At 40.1% G+C, this 19,803-nt stretch overlaps 1 protein-coding gene across 2 annotated transcripts in view; it reads left to right on the plus strand.

The window, feature by feature from the left end:
* Positions 1–19,803, plus strand: part of Cdk19 (cyclin dependent kinase 19) — a 139,864-nt gene that overhangs the window by 72,578 nt on the left and 47,483 nt on the right. Inside the window, exons 3-4 of one of the 2 annotated variants that reach the window (XM_057761339.1) lie at positions 17,239–17,349; positions 19,115–19,255. In XM_057761339.1, the coding sequence (XP_057617322.1) occupies positions 17,239–17,349; positions 19,115–19,255 (252 nt within the window). Of the gene's footprint in view, positions 1–17,238; positions 17,350–19,114; positions 19,256–19,803 lie in introns of those variants that run through there. The other variant, XM_057761340.1, reaches the window with a different exon arrangement.

Below are 19,803 nucleotides of genomic sequence, written 5' to 3' on the forward strand. Positions count from 1 at the left end.
GAGGGAAGTCCCACATCGCCTCCAGTATGAATTGGAATCTTTTTTTATAAAGTGATTCATTTACTGTACAGCTTTTCTTGTTTTTGAAAGTGTTATTATGGATATCTAACACTTGTAAATGGTTAGATGAGTTGTAGCACACACAGCATCCCTCAACACCCCATTATTTGTGCAGTGGTTGAAACCAGCAAGGACACGGAGCCTACAATGTCAAGGATCAGAGCCCTTTGATTATTTTAGTGATGTTGTGGTTTGAATATTTGTGTCTCCATGATTGTTTTCACTTTGGAATCCTAACCCCTATAGTAATATGCAGTTGGTGTCTTCGTGAGAAACCGTTGCTTCTTTCATCACAAGCCGTTACAGTGAAACAGGAAGGCTGTCACAGTCACTGAGTCTGCTGGCACATTGATTTTGGAATTGCCAACTTTCAGAACTGTGTGAAATAAATTTGCTTGTTAGACCACCTAGTCTCTGGTAATGTGTTGTAGACAGTAGCTCAAATGGACCAGACAGGCATTTATTTTATTTTCATCTAGACTTGCTATCTTTTGATGGATGCTCTAGTACACTGCTGAGGGTCATTACAGCATGGTTGGCTCCTGCACTGGACAGAGAGTCAGGGCTGACCATGATGGGCACAATAGTCTCAGTGCATTCCCACGTGCATCGCTGATAAGCCAGAGCAGCACTCTTGTAAGCTTTGGTACTTAGCCAGAGTGACGGAAAGAGTCGCACGATAAACTGTTGAGACGGCCTCAAGACTAATTACTTAAAAGTTACTGCTTTTGTATTATTTATGCTTTCTCTGGTTACAGTGTTCTTCTCAAATGGTGTTGATCAGAATATTGAAATTAGAATTAATGCTAGAGACTTTATTCCCTGATGATAAATTTCTAATGTCAAACACAAATCATCTGTGGAAAACGGTGACATCTGATATCTTTCTTAGCGTATATCACCAACAAATGGACGGAGTGCTTGTAAGACGTTTTCTCTTGGATATTGTTTTTTGGTCAGACTCTGCCATGTATCTGTATCACTACTTGGCATATATAGAAATTTCAAGAATATGGTAGTTATTTAAAGTAAGTTTTCTGCCATGATTGTGAACTAGATTTAGAGTTGTGGACTGGGCCAGCCTGGTCTACATAGTAAGTTTCAGGACAGCCAGGGCTCTGTGGATAGACCCTGTCTCAGAACAATACCTCCCTATCCTGCCCCCCATCAACCTAAAAACCTGAATTGTAGATTGGATAGAATTCCAGAGTTGTTACTTATTTTCTTCCACTTTGTTTTTCCCCTAAGAAATTGATTTCTAATATGGAGGATCCTGAGTAATGTCTAGTTGCCTTTATACATGATGAATCTGTAAATTTGCTGCTTCTCTCTCTCTACGCTTCGCTTCTTTCACAAGGCAAAGCTTTTCTAATTGCCTTTTCCTTAGGCAGATTCTGAATTGAAGAGTAGAGAACCAGGTGCAGTACCACGCTGGGATTAAAGGCATGGCATGGACCACCACCAACCAGCACTTAAGACTATTCTCATTATCTGTAGAATTTAGAAACTTTAACCTAATAAATTGATTTTCTTTATTATTATTGTGTATGTGCCCTGTGCTTGTGTGATGCGCCCGTGCCGGTAGAGCGCAGTAGTGGGCAGTTCTGTCCACCCTGATGTGGGCTCTGGGTGATTGAGCTCAGGTGAGCAGACTTGGGAGCCACAGTGCTTTATCCACTGACCATCCCAGCCCAGTTTCTGGAGTCCAAACGTTAGTGGTTTCTTTGTTAAAACAGTAAACTGGTAGAAGTGAACATTTTGTATTACCCTTTAAATGAGGGGTCATATTGCAGTGTCATCATGTTGCTAGAAGCACGGGAAGGAAAAACTTCTTAGAAGGTTGGTCAGAAACCTGCCCTCCATGAACCCTTACAAATATATGCAGATAGGATGATGGGCTTGGAGACAGTAGGAACAGTGATGTCGCTAGGTAATGTCCCCTCTTCTTACCTCAGGGGAATAAAACAGGAGGGAGCCAGTGCTCAGACTCACATCCTGCATGCTGCAGATAGAGTCACCAGGAGGCACACTCAAGAGTGGACAGCTTCAGAACAGATGGAAAATCTTTGCCCTGGTCAAGAAACACATGAACTAGCCCAGTCTAAACTAGTGGTTCTCAACCTGTGGGTCATAACCCCTTGGGGAGTTGTTAATCCTTTCACGGGGATCTCCTAAATAACCAGAAGATACAGATTTTACATTATGATTTGTAACAGTAGCAAAATCACAGTTAGGAAGGAACAATAAAAGTAATTTTATGGTTGGAGGTCCCCACAACATGAAGGCTGGTAAAAGGGTCGCAGCATTATGGAGGTTGAGAACCACTGTTCTAAACCAGCACTGCCTGTTGGAGCTCCTTGTGGTGAGGAAAGCACCTGTTGCTGTCCAACAATGAAGCCTCGAGTTTGCAACCACTTTAAGTCTTACAGTGTAGGTAGAAACTAAATAATTACCTACAACTTGAAAACAGGGTCTTCTTCTGTATGTTTTTATATTAAAGAGTTAGACAAATGTATAAAGATATTCATTATAATACTTATGACATTAAGCACGTAATAATCAGAGCAACACAAATGTACTATTTAAAACCATCTTTTATGCCCAGACAGTGGAATACTGGGGCAGCCATTAAAACTACTGACTAAAGTGGATGGTTATTGAACAAACATTTGTTTATATTATGTAAAAAGGACTCGTTACAGTTTGGGGGGGTTTGAAAATGTTGAAAAGTATTATGTTTTATGTGTATGTATATTGATAAGTAGAATCTGGAACTAAGGCATCAGAAGACATGAGTGAGGATGTGGCTCAGTAGGAGAGTTTTTATCTAGTATAAGCAGAGAGGGCTTTCGGTGACCCCCAGTTACAGGGTGTGTGGTGAGGGGACTAGGGAAGACGAGGGAATTACTTTACCTTTAGTTTGCTATTAGCTGTGTGACTTTGTATGAGGTACTTTACCTTTTAGCTTCTGCAGTTTTTCTACTATGAGAGACATCTAAAAGTAGTGCCTTTTTACTCTGAAGACCTTCCACATGCAACACCCCCACCCTCCTCCAGTGAAATCCCCCTCCCCCGTGATTTACCAGACCGACAGTGGACATGAGAAAGAGTAAAGTAGCCTGCAGTGTTCTTTAGGTCATTTAGAAAACGTGAAATTGTTCCACTGGCCCCAGACGTGAATGTAGGATAGTGATGCTGTAGACGTCCGGGAAGTGTGTGTTTAAGGGTTGCTACATGAACATCAGCATGGTAGAACTGGAGCACCCATCTGCTGTGGGACCCAGCGTGTTGTTGGCATTGCATTCTAAGAGCAAAGATGGCTTCCAAGACAGGAAGGGAGTTTATCAGAAAGGCACCAGAGAGACTCTGTCTTCAGCAAAACCAGTCTCGCAACCTGAGAAAAACAAGTTTGATGAGAATCAGTGGAAAGGATCCTGATGGATCTATGCTTTTGGAATTCATGGTAGAAGATGTATTAAAAGCAGAAAAGGGACCTTTATGTTGCAAAGTGAATGCACAACTAAAAAAAGCAAACCAAATAACTCAAGTCTATCTAATTGGGTTGTTTTCAAGATTAAATGAAATAATATAGCTGTGTGATTTAGCACAGGATATGGGTCATTTATTTATAAAATATAGTAAATATAATACACAATTATATATTATCTGTATGCCCATATGTTTATAATTAATTAATATGTACTATAGCAATAAATTTAAATAATACTTTATTATTATAACTAGTTATTATTTATTAATTCCAATTATTTTTGATTATTAATCAGTAAATATATGAGATATTAATATATAATGTTTATGCAATTGTATAACATTTATATTATATGATATTATATAAATATAGTAAATGTCATCTCTTTTATGGTCATGGTGATTGTTATTATTGTGAAATGTATGTGTCAGTAGAGACAAAATTAGAAGGTATATACAAAATACTCTCTGGTTAGTTGCCTTATAGATGATTTGTGTGTTTTCGTGTGTGTGTGGGGGGAGATTGGACTTGTATTTGAACATACATGACTTTTGTAACTTTAAAATGCTTTAAACCTTCTGTGTGCCTGAATCAATAATGTTAGGCATACTGTTAATTAAACTGACTCATGCTAAGTAGAAGAAAGATTTATGATCTCTAATATAAGTTTCATCATCCTATTTAAAATTGCAACATCGTTTTTATGGCCATAGAAAGGAGAGATAGCTCAGTGGTCAAGGGCTCTTGCTGCTCTTGCAGAGAACCCGTGTTTTATTCCCAGTACCCACATAGCATATAGCTGCCTGTTGCTAGAGCTCCTGGAACAGTACCCTCTTCTGTGCTCCTACATGCGTATAAACTAATGCGGGCCAATGCACAAAATAATCATTAAGAAGAAAGAAAACATGTAAAACCAAGACTAGTGGAAATGTAAAAATATGATCGAAACACATTCCTCTATGTTGAATTGTACTCCATTCATCTATCTGTCTGTCTGTATGTCATCCATCCATCCATCCGTCCATCAATCCATTGACAAGGTCTATAGTCCTGGCTGTACCAGGAACTCTCTTTGTTGAACAGGTTACCCTTGAATCCCTAGAGATCCACTTGTCTTTGCCTTTAAAGTGTTCAAATTAAAAGCATGTACCATCATACCCAGATTTAGAATTACATTCTTAATCATATTTGCCTTTGAGGAAGACATCTTGCATCTTTTATACAAGAGCAGATACTTAAGAGTTATTTGGCAAAGTCCTCTTTTATTGTGGAGACAGTAACATACAGCTTAGGCCATTCCCAAACTTGTGTGTAGTTGAAGTTGACTTTGGACTTTTAATATCCTGCTCAGTAGCAGTCTTGGTTTTTGATTGCTTATCTCTGGGTTCAGATTCAGCAGCTCCGGCAGGTATCTGAGCTACAGGAAAAGCTCTTAAGGTTGTAAGTGAGGGAACAGTGACACGACACCACTGGACCACTCTGGATAGAAAGACAGTTTATTCGGGGAGTCCCACTGGTGGGGAACGTGCTGTTAGTCTTATGGGAACAGGGAACAGGTAGTTGGAGGCCATCATGGTCTAGATGTTAGTATGGGGCTGTTTGTGGTAATCAGGAACTACATGCCCTTTGTCCAAGGTAGGTGGCCATTTGAGGTGGATAATGGAAATGATGGCTTTTTCTGACCAACAGAAACCACTTCATGGGGGGGCTGGAGAGATGGCTCAGTGGTTAAGAGCATTGCCTGCTCTTCCAAAGGTCCTGAGTTCAATTCCCAGCAACCACATGGTGGCTCACAACCATCTATAATGAGGTCTGGTGCCCTCTTCTGGCCTGCAGGCATACACACAGACCGAACATTGTACACATAATAAATAAATAAATATTAAAAAAAAAAAAAAACACTTCATGGGATTGCCGAGCAATGCTGAGTTTAGGCTTTTGTTTACTGGACAGCAGGCCTCTTGGGTATCACATCAGTCCCGCTGGAGGAACCCAGACTGCCGTTTAGGACATTGTCAACAGCATTGCCATTTTAGGGCTCACTTTGAACCTAACAGAAGCCTCATTAGAGTATTACGTTAGGTGGGTAGGTAAAATTTTGAATTTCTAAACTTAGTGGCAGAGGTCTTTTGTATTTCATTTTGCTTTTAGTCCCTGCTACTTGTTTAGTTCCAGACTCCAGAGAATATTAGTATGAGGTTTTAAAAAGGACTCCAGATCTTAGGTGGCAGTCTAGCTAGAGAGCCAAGCGAGTCACTGAACCCAGCAGCTGTCGCAGGTGTCTGCTGCAAGTGCTGGAGAAAGTGCTGCCCTTGTAGTTGAGAGAGGATGGAGATGGACTAGGGAGGTGAAGGTGTGCAGGGCAGAGCCTCCACAAAGGCTTGAGCTAAGGCTTCAAAATGTTTGTGGGTTGATAGAAGAGCCTGTGTAGGAGGTGCGCGGGCTGCAACAGACAGGAAGCCACCAGCGACAGCGCTGGGATCAGGGCAGGGACGGCTTTAGGTTCAGAGGAACTGCTGATACAGCCCCGCTGCTCTGAAGCTTGATGAAAGCTTAACACAGGCTTAGCTAGCTTCATTAGGCGCTAGAGACTTAGAACTAAGGTGCTTTGAGCTGTATTTGTGTGAGGTCCTGATGGTTTTGTTTTTAATGGTGTCATCTCACCAAGTCACCATCCTCCCACCCCCCAAGAAAGTCACCATTTTAAAAAGAGCTGAAACCGTGCCGGCAGCCTTTGTTTATACCTCCTGCCTCTTCCTTAGTTCTGTCCCACTGTATCTTTTTGTTACAACTCTAAGGGACATTGCTGTTGTTTGTTGTTGTTTTAATGTTTTGTTTTTGTTTTGTGAATTTAGGTAAAAGAAGAGGAAGCTAGGAAGACATGCTGGGGATTACTAGCTATATTGTCATGCTCATTTGCATAGGAGGTCATTCTATCAGAGCCCTGTGCTACTTGATTTTTTAAAAAGTCATTCTGTTAAAATTTAAGATCTTCAACCAATTGCACATTAATTTGGGTTAAAGTAAGCAGATAATTAGGAAAGAGTCATGAAATTTGTATAGATCTTCATTTCCCCCATATTTTTGAATTCCTGTTCCCTTATTTTTGAAATGTTGTTGTTTCTCATGTTGTAACAAAGCAGAGCGACACAGAACGTCCCAGAGCCCTCAGTGACCCTCTAGTCACTGCCTTAACCGTAGAGGCAGCCTAGCTTGTGTTGCATCCTGCCTTTGTTTCTTCTTGAGTTTAGTTTAAAAAGTATTTGCGTTCCCACACATGCCTGGCCCCGCTGGTACAGCGAGTAACAGTGAACAAGAACAGACGTGATAATCTTTCTGTGGAGTTTAAATTTTCAGTAGTGAAAGCTCTTCCTTTTGGTTTCTAAATATCTCCAATAGAATTTGATCGTCTAATAGGAATTTCTCCTAGCTTTTTAAGATTGTCTGTTCTCAATCTAGAAAATTTAAATATTTAATGTTCTACATTTACTCATTTGTTGTATGTTGTAGAGATTCAAAAGTGACATGGCATGTGTGTTTGGAGGTCGGAGGGGCAGACAGCCTTCAGGAGTCCGTCCTCTCCTTCCACCATGTGGGTCCCATGGGCTGAACTGCAGTCATCAGGTAGCACTTTACCTGCTGAGCCAACTCACCAGCCCATAACATGGAAAAGTCTAAATCTGTTTTTCTCTTCCTTGAGCACAAAAGTAGCAATTGTAAATAAATAGCTTCTTACAGCCTTTTTGAAGTTTTCATAAAAATTAAGGAAATTCCAGAAAGATTGTATATCTAGTTTTACTTTGACAGTTCCTTTTGTTAGCATCTTTCCATCTCAACAATACTCGTGTTTTATCTCAGCAGTTTGAGACAGGTCCTGCTCCTGTAGCATTTCTTCACTCAGTTCCTCCCAGTGTCATTTAGACAGTGGAAGCTTTAAAAAATTTCCCTGTTCTGAAAGATTAAAACACGACTCTTGCCGGGCGGTGGTGGCGCACGCCTTTAATCCCAGCACGCGGGAGGCAGAGGCAGGCGGATCTCTGAGTTCGAGGCCAGTCTGGTCTACAAGACAGGCACCAAAGCTACAGAGAAACCTTGTCTGAAAAAACAAACAAACAAACAAACAAAAAAAAACCCATGTCTCTTTGGCTTCAGTTTGCATTTTAAGTAGAAGTAATCATGTTATTCCGTAATCTTTTTAATATTTTAATATTTTAAGTTATGTTTACTCTTACAAAATGTCTGTTTATATTCTCCATCTCTTGTATCACATATTTTTGATTTTTTTTTTTTAAGAAACTGTACAAATCAGACAGCATGGATCTTTGCTGACTTAGATCAGATGGGGTCTACAAGCTTGCCATTGGCTGAGTCTAGTAATAGTCAACACACACATACACACTTGCACATAACATGCAAACAACATGCACACATCTACACACATGCATAAACATCTTTGAATAGATGCTAAATATCAAACCTCAGAAATCAAAGCTTGCTTTGTAGTGTGTACATGCACTGTTGCATTTATCTAATTATTCATTTTCAATAAACACTTGGGAGTCAGACATCAGGGTAAGAACCTGAATGATCAGAGAAGTGGCAGAGAAGCCACCAGTGACTTGTCTCTTTGGCTCCTCCACCCGAAAGAGATCCTCTGTAAGCCCCACCCTACTCTTCCTGTCTCTCTGTCTGTCCTCAGTTCTCCAAAACCTCTATAGCTAATTTTGGTCAACTAGTAGGTAGTTATGCCCTCTTATTCAAAGCAAACTTTGTTAGAAGGCGATCAAAATATCACACGACAGTACACCCTTTTTGTCTAAATAAAAAGGGAAATTTTTAACTCTTAACATAGTAAAACTATATACAATATGAATAATTATCAGGTTAAGAATTACATTCACAATGTCCAGTCCATTTGCACTTGGCAAATTCAGATAAAATACTCCATTATCTATCTGTCATTATCTTGGTGAGTCCGAAGTTTTGTATCTAATTTACTTTCTACCCTAGCTTGAATTACCAACTCAAACTGCCTTTTTATGTCTTTCAACCTTACACACTTTACATCTCTTTTTTGTTTCTTTTCTGAAGTTGCTAAGAAGGAAAACTGTTTAACTCTCTAGTTTTCAACTCCTATCATAGGCCCGAGGAAGATATGATATTACCCGAGTCAACAGGAAGTACAGAGCAAACAACCTCCAAAACTAAGACATGACAGAAACACCTGGCTACTTCGAGTGTCATCCAGGGTTCTTCTGTAACGCTGGGGCATCCATCTTCAGACTACAGGCCTAGAATATCCGGCAGACTTTTCTGTGAAGCAGTTCTTCAAAATTCCTTAATTCTTAGTTATGGAGATATTTATACCTTAAGAAAAGTTTCGAAGAGTCAAAACCAAAGTATTATGTGATTAGTGTCAATAGAGTTCCTTAATTTTGGTTTTTCTTCTGTCCCATAGTAGGTGACTCTTCTGACATGAGACAGATTTTGGGTTTTCCTTTAACAGTGCACTAAGCACAGAATTACTGAAAATTATAGTGCAGTGAGTTTTTCATTGTTTCTTCCCTGAGTCCTTCCTCCCCGTCCCCTTTCTCTCTCTCTTTTTTTTTTTTTTCTGACAGTGTCTTGAAGTCTTCCTGCCTTAGGCTCCCAAGGGCTAGGATCGAGGCTGCTCAATCACACTTGTCTGACTTTTCATCATTATAATTTAATGATTTCTAACCTTTTGAATCTAATCATTGTTAATGTGTTTCTATGAAAGCCCCGCATCTGCCAGTTTGATTCTTTAGTAGAGATTACAGATGGACTGTCTAGCTTAGTGATGGGATGCTTGTGTGGTACCTGCAAGGCCCTGACTTGGAACAGACACCACACAGAAATATAATAAACTTCACACACTTCATGTAATATAATTTATATTTGATTATATTTATTGAGCATAGTAGATGCTTAGTGTAAAGACAAATAAATTAAAATTACTTCATTGGGTAAACTCAGTCCTCTCTGTTTTCTTTTTTTGTTTGTTTGTTTGTAATACAGACATAGGTTTATTAGCAGACTCGGAACAGAGTGGTTTTGTGTAACAGAGACAATGCAGTAGATATTTCCTGGCTTGTGTTTAGTTCGGAGCTTTTAATTGCATTCCTTGTTACTTTCGTTAAAGTGTCTGGTGTGCTTTGGAATGATGGATGCATGATTGATTAATTTGAGTCTGATTTCACTCGTTCGTCATATTTCCTTTGGAATGTCTAAAAGACACTATATCTAAAAGACATTAATCATTTGTGTTGGTAGTTCAGAGGTTAGTTATTAATCCAAACCCTTAAGTATAATTTGTAAATAGTACTGTACTTTCCTATAGTGTCTGAAGTGGGCACCTAACCACTGGGATTTAGAGAAAGGCAGAAGGGGTGGAGGGTGCAGGTGAGGGATGGATTGGAATGCGCCTGAGAATTAGGAGATTTTACCAGGAAAACTCCATTTTTTTGTATTTATTTCATTTTCATATTTTAACTTTGTATATTCACAGTATCATTTGTAACAGGTATTTTCAATATTTTCATATGTAATATATTACATGAAAATGTACTTATGCTTAAATAAATGTATATCCTGTCACAGTGAGGGAGATGTAAACTTATTTATTTTAAATCTCACTTGACTTAATATTGCTCTCAAGAAATATGGGCAGAACTTGAAGTCAGAGAAAAAAAGAAACCCATTTTTTTTTATTGTGTAGAAAAATTGTTTTCAAATAGACACAATATTGTGATAGACTTTGTTGAGGAGTGTTTCGGGTACTTTGTTAGGCATAAAATATGCTATTTTCCATCATGACTTATTTCTTTTTGACGAGTGTTTCTTTCTGCCTTGAGTCGTTAGCTTCTTAAAGAAATTACAGTAGAACTACATTGCTCCCCCTTCAACTCCTCCCAGTACCCTCCTTCCAACCTCTCCCATGCCCACTCCCAAGTTGGAAGCCTCTTTTGCTTTATTATTAGACACCTCCCCTTGCTTCCCCCTCTCTGTGTATGTTCGAATGTATATAAATATAACCTTCTGAGTCCACTTTTGTGTGTGTGTGTGTGTGTGTGTGTGTGTGTGTGTGTGTGTGTGTGGTTTCGGGGCTGACCATTCTAAATTGGAAAACCAATAAGGGGACTCACTTGTGGGACAGGCTAACTCTTCTCCCTGTAGTCATTAGCTGCCTGTTCTTTGTCTAGAGGTAGGACCCCACAGAATTTCCCCTCTAGTTTAAAATGCCTGTCGATACTGTCACTTCATGATCTTGTCTGTCCAGCCATTTCTAGGGAAGACTGTTTGACAGAGGGCCTCCTGTATTCTGCTTCTTATAATCTTCCTGCCCCCCCCCCCCCCCCCCCCCGTGTTCCCTGAGCCACAGATGTGGAGCTGTGGCGTAGTTCTGTCTGCTGGGACTCTCCATGTCCCACTGGTCTCTGCATTGTGTCCATTTGTGTTTTCTACGATGATCTCCGTTTGATGTAAAGACAGAGGAGGGGTGGGTGGTAGCTACACTTAGCCAGCAAATGTAGCTCATGCATTCTTAGTGGTTACTTCCTTTTCAACGTAAGTACAACTACAGTTCCCTTTTTATCAAGATATTATCTTATGCTATACATTCTGCAGAGATCATCACATTCTTGTTTTGTCTTAACGTTCTTGCAAGTAATGGTAATTAAGAGTAATAACTAATTTGCCAGGAGTTTGATTTGTTATAAGCATTAAGTTTATATACTTAATCACTCTACATTCACTTATTCCTTATTGAAACTGTTTTATGAGTAGATAACTTGATCTTCCACATGACTAAGAGTTAAGTAACTTACTTTGTATCATACTGCTAGTGAGTCAGGACCCACTTGTATTTTTTGCATCCTATGTGGTGTTGTATTGTAACAAGTAGCTGTGGGGAACATTGACCTTTTGTAGCTCATGACTGGTACCTAAGCATCACTACTAAAGTGTGTGTGTGTCTGTGTATGCATGCATATACATGTGTGTGAACACATGAAAAATAAGAGGAACCTAAAACCATAGTTGGGTTACTCTGCTTATTAAACTCCTTTCATAATATGAGTGCCACCTGCTGGAGGGTCACAATGCACCTAATATGATTTTGCAATACTAGATTCAAAAAGGCCTGTCAAAGTTGTGAAAGTGTCAAGTTTCAAATGCTGATTATTAATGATTGTTTTTAGGATCACTCCCCAGTGAAATTGGGCAGTTCTTCCAATTTACTATAAAATTCATTGCTTCATTTATTATGTCGTTTTAAAAATGGATTTACTCAGTACTTTCTAAAATAAAGTCATTGGCAATATTTTTAATGTAAGAGAAAGTTTGTTGGCTCTGTGAGTCATATTGTTATTTTAAAGAAATGAAACAAGAATAGAAAATTAGTTTTATTTTGGGAAAAGTTAAGTTACTGGAGTATAAGGATTTTAGAATCCCTTTAAAAATGTCTGGAACCCTAGGGAGCATTATAGACAACACAAAAGGTATTGTGGGTAAAAATAGAAATGGGGAGCATATTAGACAATACAAAGAGTGTGTGGATAAAAATAGAAGTGCACGTTGGGATCTTTAGTTTGGTAAAGAATCCTGAGGCTCAGTAGATCTTAAATAGTGTTTTAGAGAAAATGTTCCGAGCTCTATCTTTAGATTTTTTTGTGTGTGTTTAGGACAATGAAAAGTGGGTACTTTTTATAATGCTCACATGTTTGGAAGGGGAATCAGATAAAATCTGTGTCCATTGGACCTTCTTCACAAGGTTGCATTGCTATCAGGTTAGCATACTGAGTATCTAGCACAGAGGTTAGCTTTCAGTGTTGTCTTAGGAAAGTCATAGCCTGCTGAACTGCTGTTTAGATAGCTCTAATGTGTATTTGTAGTTGCATGATACCATGTAGAGCAAATGTTTGTTGAACAAAGAGAAATGTGGTTTTCATCTCACACCATTAAACAAGTACTAATAATAGTTTACTATATATTTTTATAAACAAAGCATTTCTGTAGATGTTTAAAATATATCACATTTAAATGTTTAAAACATTATATCACAATATTGTAGTAGTAAGTCCCATTAAAGTCTTTTCTGGGACTGGAGATACAGCTCAGTAGAGCATTGACTGCTGTTCCAGCACCCACATCAGGTGGCTCACCACTGCCTATAACCCCAGCTTCAGGGGTCTGATACCTCTCACCTCAGACACCTACAGACATTTCACATACTCGCTATACACACACACACAATTTAAAAAATCTTTAAAAACCCTTTAGTGTACATATCTGAAGCTATAATACATGGATATACATCATCCCTTTAGTGTCTGTATCTGAAGCTGTAATATATGGATATACCATCATCCCTTTAGTGTCTGTATCTGAAGCTGTAATACATGGATATACCATCATCCCTTTAGTGTCTGTATCTGAAGCTGTAATATATGGATATACCATCATCCCTTTAGTGTCTGTATCTGAAGCTGTAATACATGGATATACCATCATCCCTTTAGTGTCTGTATCTGAAGATGTAATATATGGATATACCATCATCCCTTTAGTGTCTGTATCTGAAGATGTAATATATGGATATACCATCATCCCTTTAGTGTCTGTATCTGAAGCTGTAATACATGGATATACCATCATCCCTTTAGTGTCTGTATCTGAAGCTGTAATATATGGATATACCATCATCCCTTTAGTGTCTGTATCTGAAGATGTAATATATGGATATACCATCATCCCTTTAGTGTCTGTATCTGAAGCTATAATATATGATATACCACCATCATCAGTTTTGTTATCATTGAACACTAAGGCTGTTTATTGCTGTGCCGTTTGCTGGCTTCTGTGAATAATGATAGATAGACTTAACTTTTTGCTTGCCGTGAAGTCAGGGTAGCGATACACTTTTGTGTGATGTTTATCTAGGACCTAAGGTTTTGTTTGTAAACCGGTCTTAAAAATACCCTCGAGAGCTGATAGCATGACTCAGTGATAACTGCTTACCTTGCAAGTGTGAGGACCTGAGTTTACAGCCCTAGTACCCACATAAACAGCCTGGGTGCAGGTGCTTGTGATTGTTAATCCGGTGCTGGGGGTGGTGGAGCTCTATAGCCTTTGGAGCTTGCTAGCTGGTCCGCTGAGCTGGTGGTCTTTCAGCGAGAAGCCCTTGCCCAGAAGTAAGAGCGGAGACAACTGAGGAAGACCGTGTGTGGTGGCTTCTGGTGTCCACAAGCACGTGCTTATGTACTTTTCTAGTGGCGTACATATTAATTGAAAAAAAAAAACACTCAGAAATACTTTCTGATAGAAAATGGTTTGTCAAAAGAAAGCAGCATTTTACAAAGCTGTTGTTTTCAGGTAGGTTCGTGAGATTTAAGTCATTTGACAAATATTATTGAGTGTTAAATTATGTCATAGGTGCCATTTGAGCACTAGGGATATAAAATCAACAAAAGCTTTGCTATTATTGGAAAATGGCAAGCAGCAAATAACTTCAAAAAATTGCAATGAAAGGGGCCGAGGAGGACTTTCTTCGGAGGTGATATTTGAGACTAGGTAAGCTCCCTCCCCTGCTTCCCCTAACTGTTGCCTTTGCTGTTTCTGAGGAGAGCAGATGGAGTTGAAGGCAGGGGGAGTAGAGGTTACCATGCCTGTGTTAGCCCCTAGACACTGAAATGAAGATGCTGCCTTGGGGGAAGAGATGTGGGCAGAAGGCATGGGTTATAAGTAATTTGCATTCGTGTTATTCAAATCCCGTAAAGTAGATGAGACCACCAAAGCTAAATACCCTCCAGATTCCTTCAGTGTGCCTGGCACTGTGTCATTCCCCAGGGATACAGAAGTAAATTAAAATTGGCCTTTGAGAAGGTCCTGGTTAATAGGGAGGCGGATGTAAATGGTTAACAGAATAAACTATGTATATATTCTGCCTAGTGCAGACGGTTCAGTGAGACCAGGTCTGAAAGCCCTTCTGCACTTCACTGTGCTCTCTCACCGCCTCAGCAGCCCACCCCTGCGCATGTACAGAAACCTTCACAGTGACTGACTCTCCTTTAACTTCAGAACGATTTTGTGTGTGTGTGTGGGGGGGGAACACAACTATTTCATCCTGTATTGGCTAGAATGACATAGAACTAATGTGTCATCTAAATAAAAAGCAGTGCTGCTTGAGCCAGCAGCACAAAGGTAGACACCATTAGCTGAGCACCCGCTCTTCTTTCCCCCTACCGAGGAGAGGGACTGTTAGCCTTCCTGCCCTTCAAGTAATGTTGTAGCACAGATTGTTATTAGAATTAGATGGCAGCGAAACATTTGCATAGAATCATTTTGCAATTTGAAGTATTCAATAAACAGGTAACAAAAATGAAAAAGCACTCAACAAAAGTCTAATGAACTAAAGACATGAAACTGCTTACTAAGATAGGTGTTATGGTGAGCGTTTGTTTGTTTGGTTGGTTTTTCAGTGGTTGTTTGTTTTGTGAGACAGGGTTTTTCTGTAGCTTTGGAGCCTGTCCTGGAACTAGCTCTTGTAGACCAGGCTGGTCTTGAACTCACAGAGATCCACCTGTCTCTGCCTCCCAAGTACTGGGATTAAAGGCATGTACCACCACTGCCCAGCAGTTTTTCAGTTTTTATTTTTTAGCTTTTTTATGTGTATGGATGTTTTGCCTGTATGCATGTCTGAGTACCACATGTATGTAGTACCTGTGAGGGCCAGAAGAGGGTTCAGATCCCCTTGGAACTGGAGTTTCAGAGCTGCTATGTGGGTGCTGGGAATTGAACCTAAGTCCTCTGGAAGAGCAGCCAGTGCTTTTAACTGTTGAGCTATCTCTCTAGCCCTATGGCACACATTGGTGACACCAGCACTTGAGGCTGGAGGATCACATGTTCAAAGCCAGCCTTGACTAACATAGGTTGCTTGTTTGTTCGTGTGTGTGTGTGTGTGTGTGTGTACATGTACACATTCAGGGTCTCATACATGCAGGGAAGTTTTTTTTTTTACTGAATTGTGTCCCATCCCTCTTTTTGCTTTTTGTTTTGAGATGGAGTCTTACTAAATTGCCCAGGCCTTGAATTCAGTTTGTAGCCCAAGTGTGCCTTGAAGTTTAAATTCTCCTGCATCAACCTCCTGAGTAGGCCTGTGATTATAGGACTTTGTCAGCATGCCTGGGGAGCTCCTGTCTTTAAAAAAAAAATCAAGTACGGTTCTCTGTGCTTATTAATTCTGAACCCTGGTTGAGTAGTGGGAGGCAGGCACGTTTACAAGGCTTTACCCTGAGCCCATGCCATCGTTACTGTGTCTTGTATCAGGCTGCTGCCTATGTAATGTGCAGGCATCGTTTTCACGTGCTGATTTGGTACGTCTACTTTCTTGTCAGGGTTGAGTTGAAGCTTATGCACTGTGAGGGCCCTTCTTTTTATGTGTAGAGCCTCTGCTGTGTGAGTCAGCTCTCTCTCGAAGTGATAGATCCCTGAGATAATCAAATGTCTTTGGGCAAAGGTTTGTTGTGGTTTACTGTTTCAGAGATTCAGGCCATGGCTTCTTGGCCTAGGGCTTGTGATAGCACAGTGCCTCACAGCCAGAGTGTGTGTGCCTGTGGCAGCAGAGACCTCTTGATATTGCTCAGCCTCTTGGGGCAGAGGTTGAACTGACAGCCCTACTTCCTCCTCTACTTCCCAGTATCGGCGTGGACTGGGAACTTTAGCATATAGGATTTTAGGAGACGTTCAAGATCCAGACTTCAGCCATTTATTACCTCCAGTCTTTATCAGTGCACACAAGACTCACCATGCCTGATAAGCTCCATAGACGCTAGAGTGGATAAATGTAGGGATTTTAAGTTTTCTTTCCTCTTTTTGTGAAATATATATTGAGCTCTGATACTGTGCTAGGGTGGATGTAAATTGTGATTTCCGTTTCTCAAGAAGATAATCCTTTCATAAAGAAAGTATACACGGACCAAATATAGTTCCATTTTTGGGAGGGAAATAGAGTGTGTGTGTGTGTGCGTGCGCATATATACATGTATGTGCATGTTTGTTAAAGCCAGAGAGTAGCCTCGGGTGTCATTCCCCAGTCCTTTCTTTTGTTATTTTGAGATGAGGCCTCTTACTGACCTAGAACTCAATAAGCAGGCTAAGCAGACCGGCCAGTGAGGGGCAGCCCTCCGCCCAGCCTCCACCCCACCATCTGCCTGTGTTCACTCTGGTACCATGACTGACTTTTTCAAAAAGCATTTTAAAATGCAGGTTCTAAGAATTGGATTTCAGGTCCTTGTGTTTACAGATCTCCCCAGACCCAGTTAATTCCTGTTAGTGGTGCAGTGTTCATTTTATCATTTTACATTGCATCTTTTAAACCTATCCTATTTATGAAATGCACGTATGCACACACGCGTGCTGTAGAAAAGCATCTGAAAGGTGCTGACGAATTTTTCTCCACCAATGGTATTGGAAAGCCATTTTCCCGTTCATGCAGCTCACCTGGCACTTTTAAATTTGAAAAGTTCATCTGAAAGCTGGGCAGTGGTGGTACACTGCACATGGATAGTGAGTTCAAGTGTGGCCTGGGCTATATAGTAAGACCTTGTTTCAAATTCAACCCCTGCTTGTTGATGAGTCATGATCTCCTTCTTTGTCTTGCGTTCATTCAGCTTTTGAGAGAATTGAAGCACCCCAACGTGATCGCATTGCAGAAGGTGTTCCTTTCTCACAGCGACAGGAAGGTGTGGCTGCTGTTTGACTACGCAGAACATGACCTTTGGGTAAGTTTAAACTTGCTCTGCCCAAAGGGTTGTTTTCTGTAGGTACGGGGCATGTATGCAGGCAAAATGTACTACTAATGCACAAGAAAGAAAGCTCGGTGTTCATTGCAGTTCAGAGCAACTGAAGTAAATGCTGCTTTAAAAAGGCAGTATCTGTTAGACCCAGAAGCTTCCCTTGAGGAAGTTTTGCCAGGATAAGAGATTGGTTCTCCGAAGGCAGTTAACGGCAGTTTGGTGACATGCACAGTGAAAACTGGTTCCTTTTTGTGAAGTACACAGGGCTCAAAGTTGATCCAGTATATGCTTGTGAGTAGGTTTTAAATGAAAGTCGCTATCTTACCATATCTTGATATTTAAAACTGTGTCTACAAATAAAACTATGCATATAGTTTTTAGAATTCCTTATCAATACATAAAAGAACCAGAGCATTTAAAACATTTTGTCTCTAAAACTGCACCCCAAAAAATCCAAATGTGACAGTTAAATTATGGATAAATTTGTTTTAATATGTTATAGTGTGCCTTCTACATAAATCAAAAAATCTTTATAAGAACAACTGGACAGGTGTATCAGGTCTGGAATGTCTTCTGAAGTCCATGCTGTCAGAGAGCTGTTGTGAGAGCTTCCACTGTTTCTCTTAAATTTTTCTTAATAAAAGTTACATTTTAGGGCTGGGTAGATGGCTCTGTAGGTAAAAAAGTACCTGCTCCCAGATATAAAAACCTGAGTTTGATTCCTCCAAGATCCACACGGTGGAATGAGAGAACCCATTCCTATGAGTTGTTTCCCATGCACACGAGCACACACACGCACGCACGCACGCACACACACCCACACACACCCCCACACACACACCCCCACACACACGCACACACACACACACACCCACACACACCATAAATAAAATGCTTTTAAATGCTGTTTTGCTTATCATGATAATGCATACCTGTAATTCAAGCCCTTGAGAGGTGGAAGCAGGAGAATCAGGAGTTGAGGTTATCCTTGAGCATGAGTTTAACATTATCCCAGGCTTCCTAAGGCCCATCTCCTTCCCCATTTGTCATAACCCTCCGTTATTTCTACAGAGCTCACTTGATAAAGATAAAGCTCACTTGGGTAGTCGCGTGGGGTTGTAGTTTGGGCCTGAGTGGGATCTGATGGAGGCGCAGGTGGGAGTAGAGGAGGCTGTAGCATCTCCTCCCTTGCACTACAGAGCTTTTATAACCACATTGAACACGTGATGTGAAAATGGCCTCTGGTTATTGACACCTCAGCCGTTTGTCTCAGGTTTGAGATCTAACATTATTATTTCAAGTTGTTAAAATTCTCTAGTTTCTTTTCTCTGTTCTTTCTGTAATATTAAATTGTAGGGACATATCACATTGTTTTGTGCCTAGAGAAGGTAGTACTTTCCCAGTAATTCAGCCAGGATTTACAGTTTGCCGTTCTTTCTTCTCCCATTCGAACAGAATATTACCAGTGCTGTTCTTAGGCATGTAAGTGTGAATTCTTTTTACCTTTTGAGGCTATTTAGTGGAAATCTTAGTGTTTTCCTGAGATCTGACCATTATAGACCCACATTAACATGGTCACATTCATCCCCAAAAACATTTTTTGGACAACTTTATTATTCAGAAATTTTTGTATCATTAATTAAAAAGTTCATTGTAAAAATACAGAGCATTTTGATTTTGATTTTTTTAACCTTTGGCAGAGATATAAGCAGACCGTGTTATTACAGTGTGTTTTGTTTTCTAATTTTAGCATATTATTAAGTTTCACCGTGCATCAAAAGCAAATAAAAAGCCCATGCAGTTACCAAGATCTATGGTTAAGTCACTGCTTTACCAGATTCTCGACGGTATCCATTACCTCCATGCAAACTGGGTGCTTCACAGAGACCTGGTAAGTCGTTCCTCTTCATACAGTTATAACATTAGCTAAGAAGAATTTATAAATACATACCAAAGGAGGGATAAAAACTTACCTGTAACCTACAATCAAAAGACTGGAAGCTGATGGCATGGTGGCTGCTGTCTGTAATTTCAGCACAGGAGAAGCTGGAGTAGGAGGATTGCCATGAAGTCAAGGACAGCCTAGGCGGAGTGAGCCTGTCTCCCCTCTTCTGTCCTCCTCTCCCCACCCCCACCCCCTCTTCTTTCTCTCCCTTTACCCTTTGCTGAGTACAGTAGTGTACACACCTATAACCCATACCCAGATGGGAGATTGTAAGTTTGCAGCCAGCTTGAGCTGCATAGCAAGACCCTGTCTAAAATAACAAAGAACCAACCAACTAACCAAGATGATCTTTAAACATCTGATGTCTGTTATTCCATTAAATTAATCCGTAGCCATAAAGTGTCAATGTGATTTTTAAACAAATAGTAATATATAATTTTAATATTCAGTTAATATGTAAAGCTAGTGCATTTCACTTCAATTATTCTTTATAT

This window comes from Chionomys nivalis, chromosome 2, assembly GCF_950005125.1.
Source record: "Chionomys nivalis chromosome 2, mChiNiv1.1, whole genome shotgun sequence".
Taxonomy (NCBI): Eukaryota; Metazoa; Chordata; class Mammalia; order Rodentia; family Cricetidae; genus Chionomys; species Chionomys nivalis.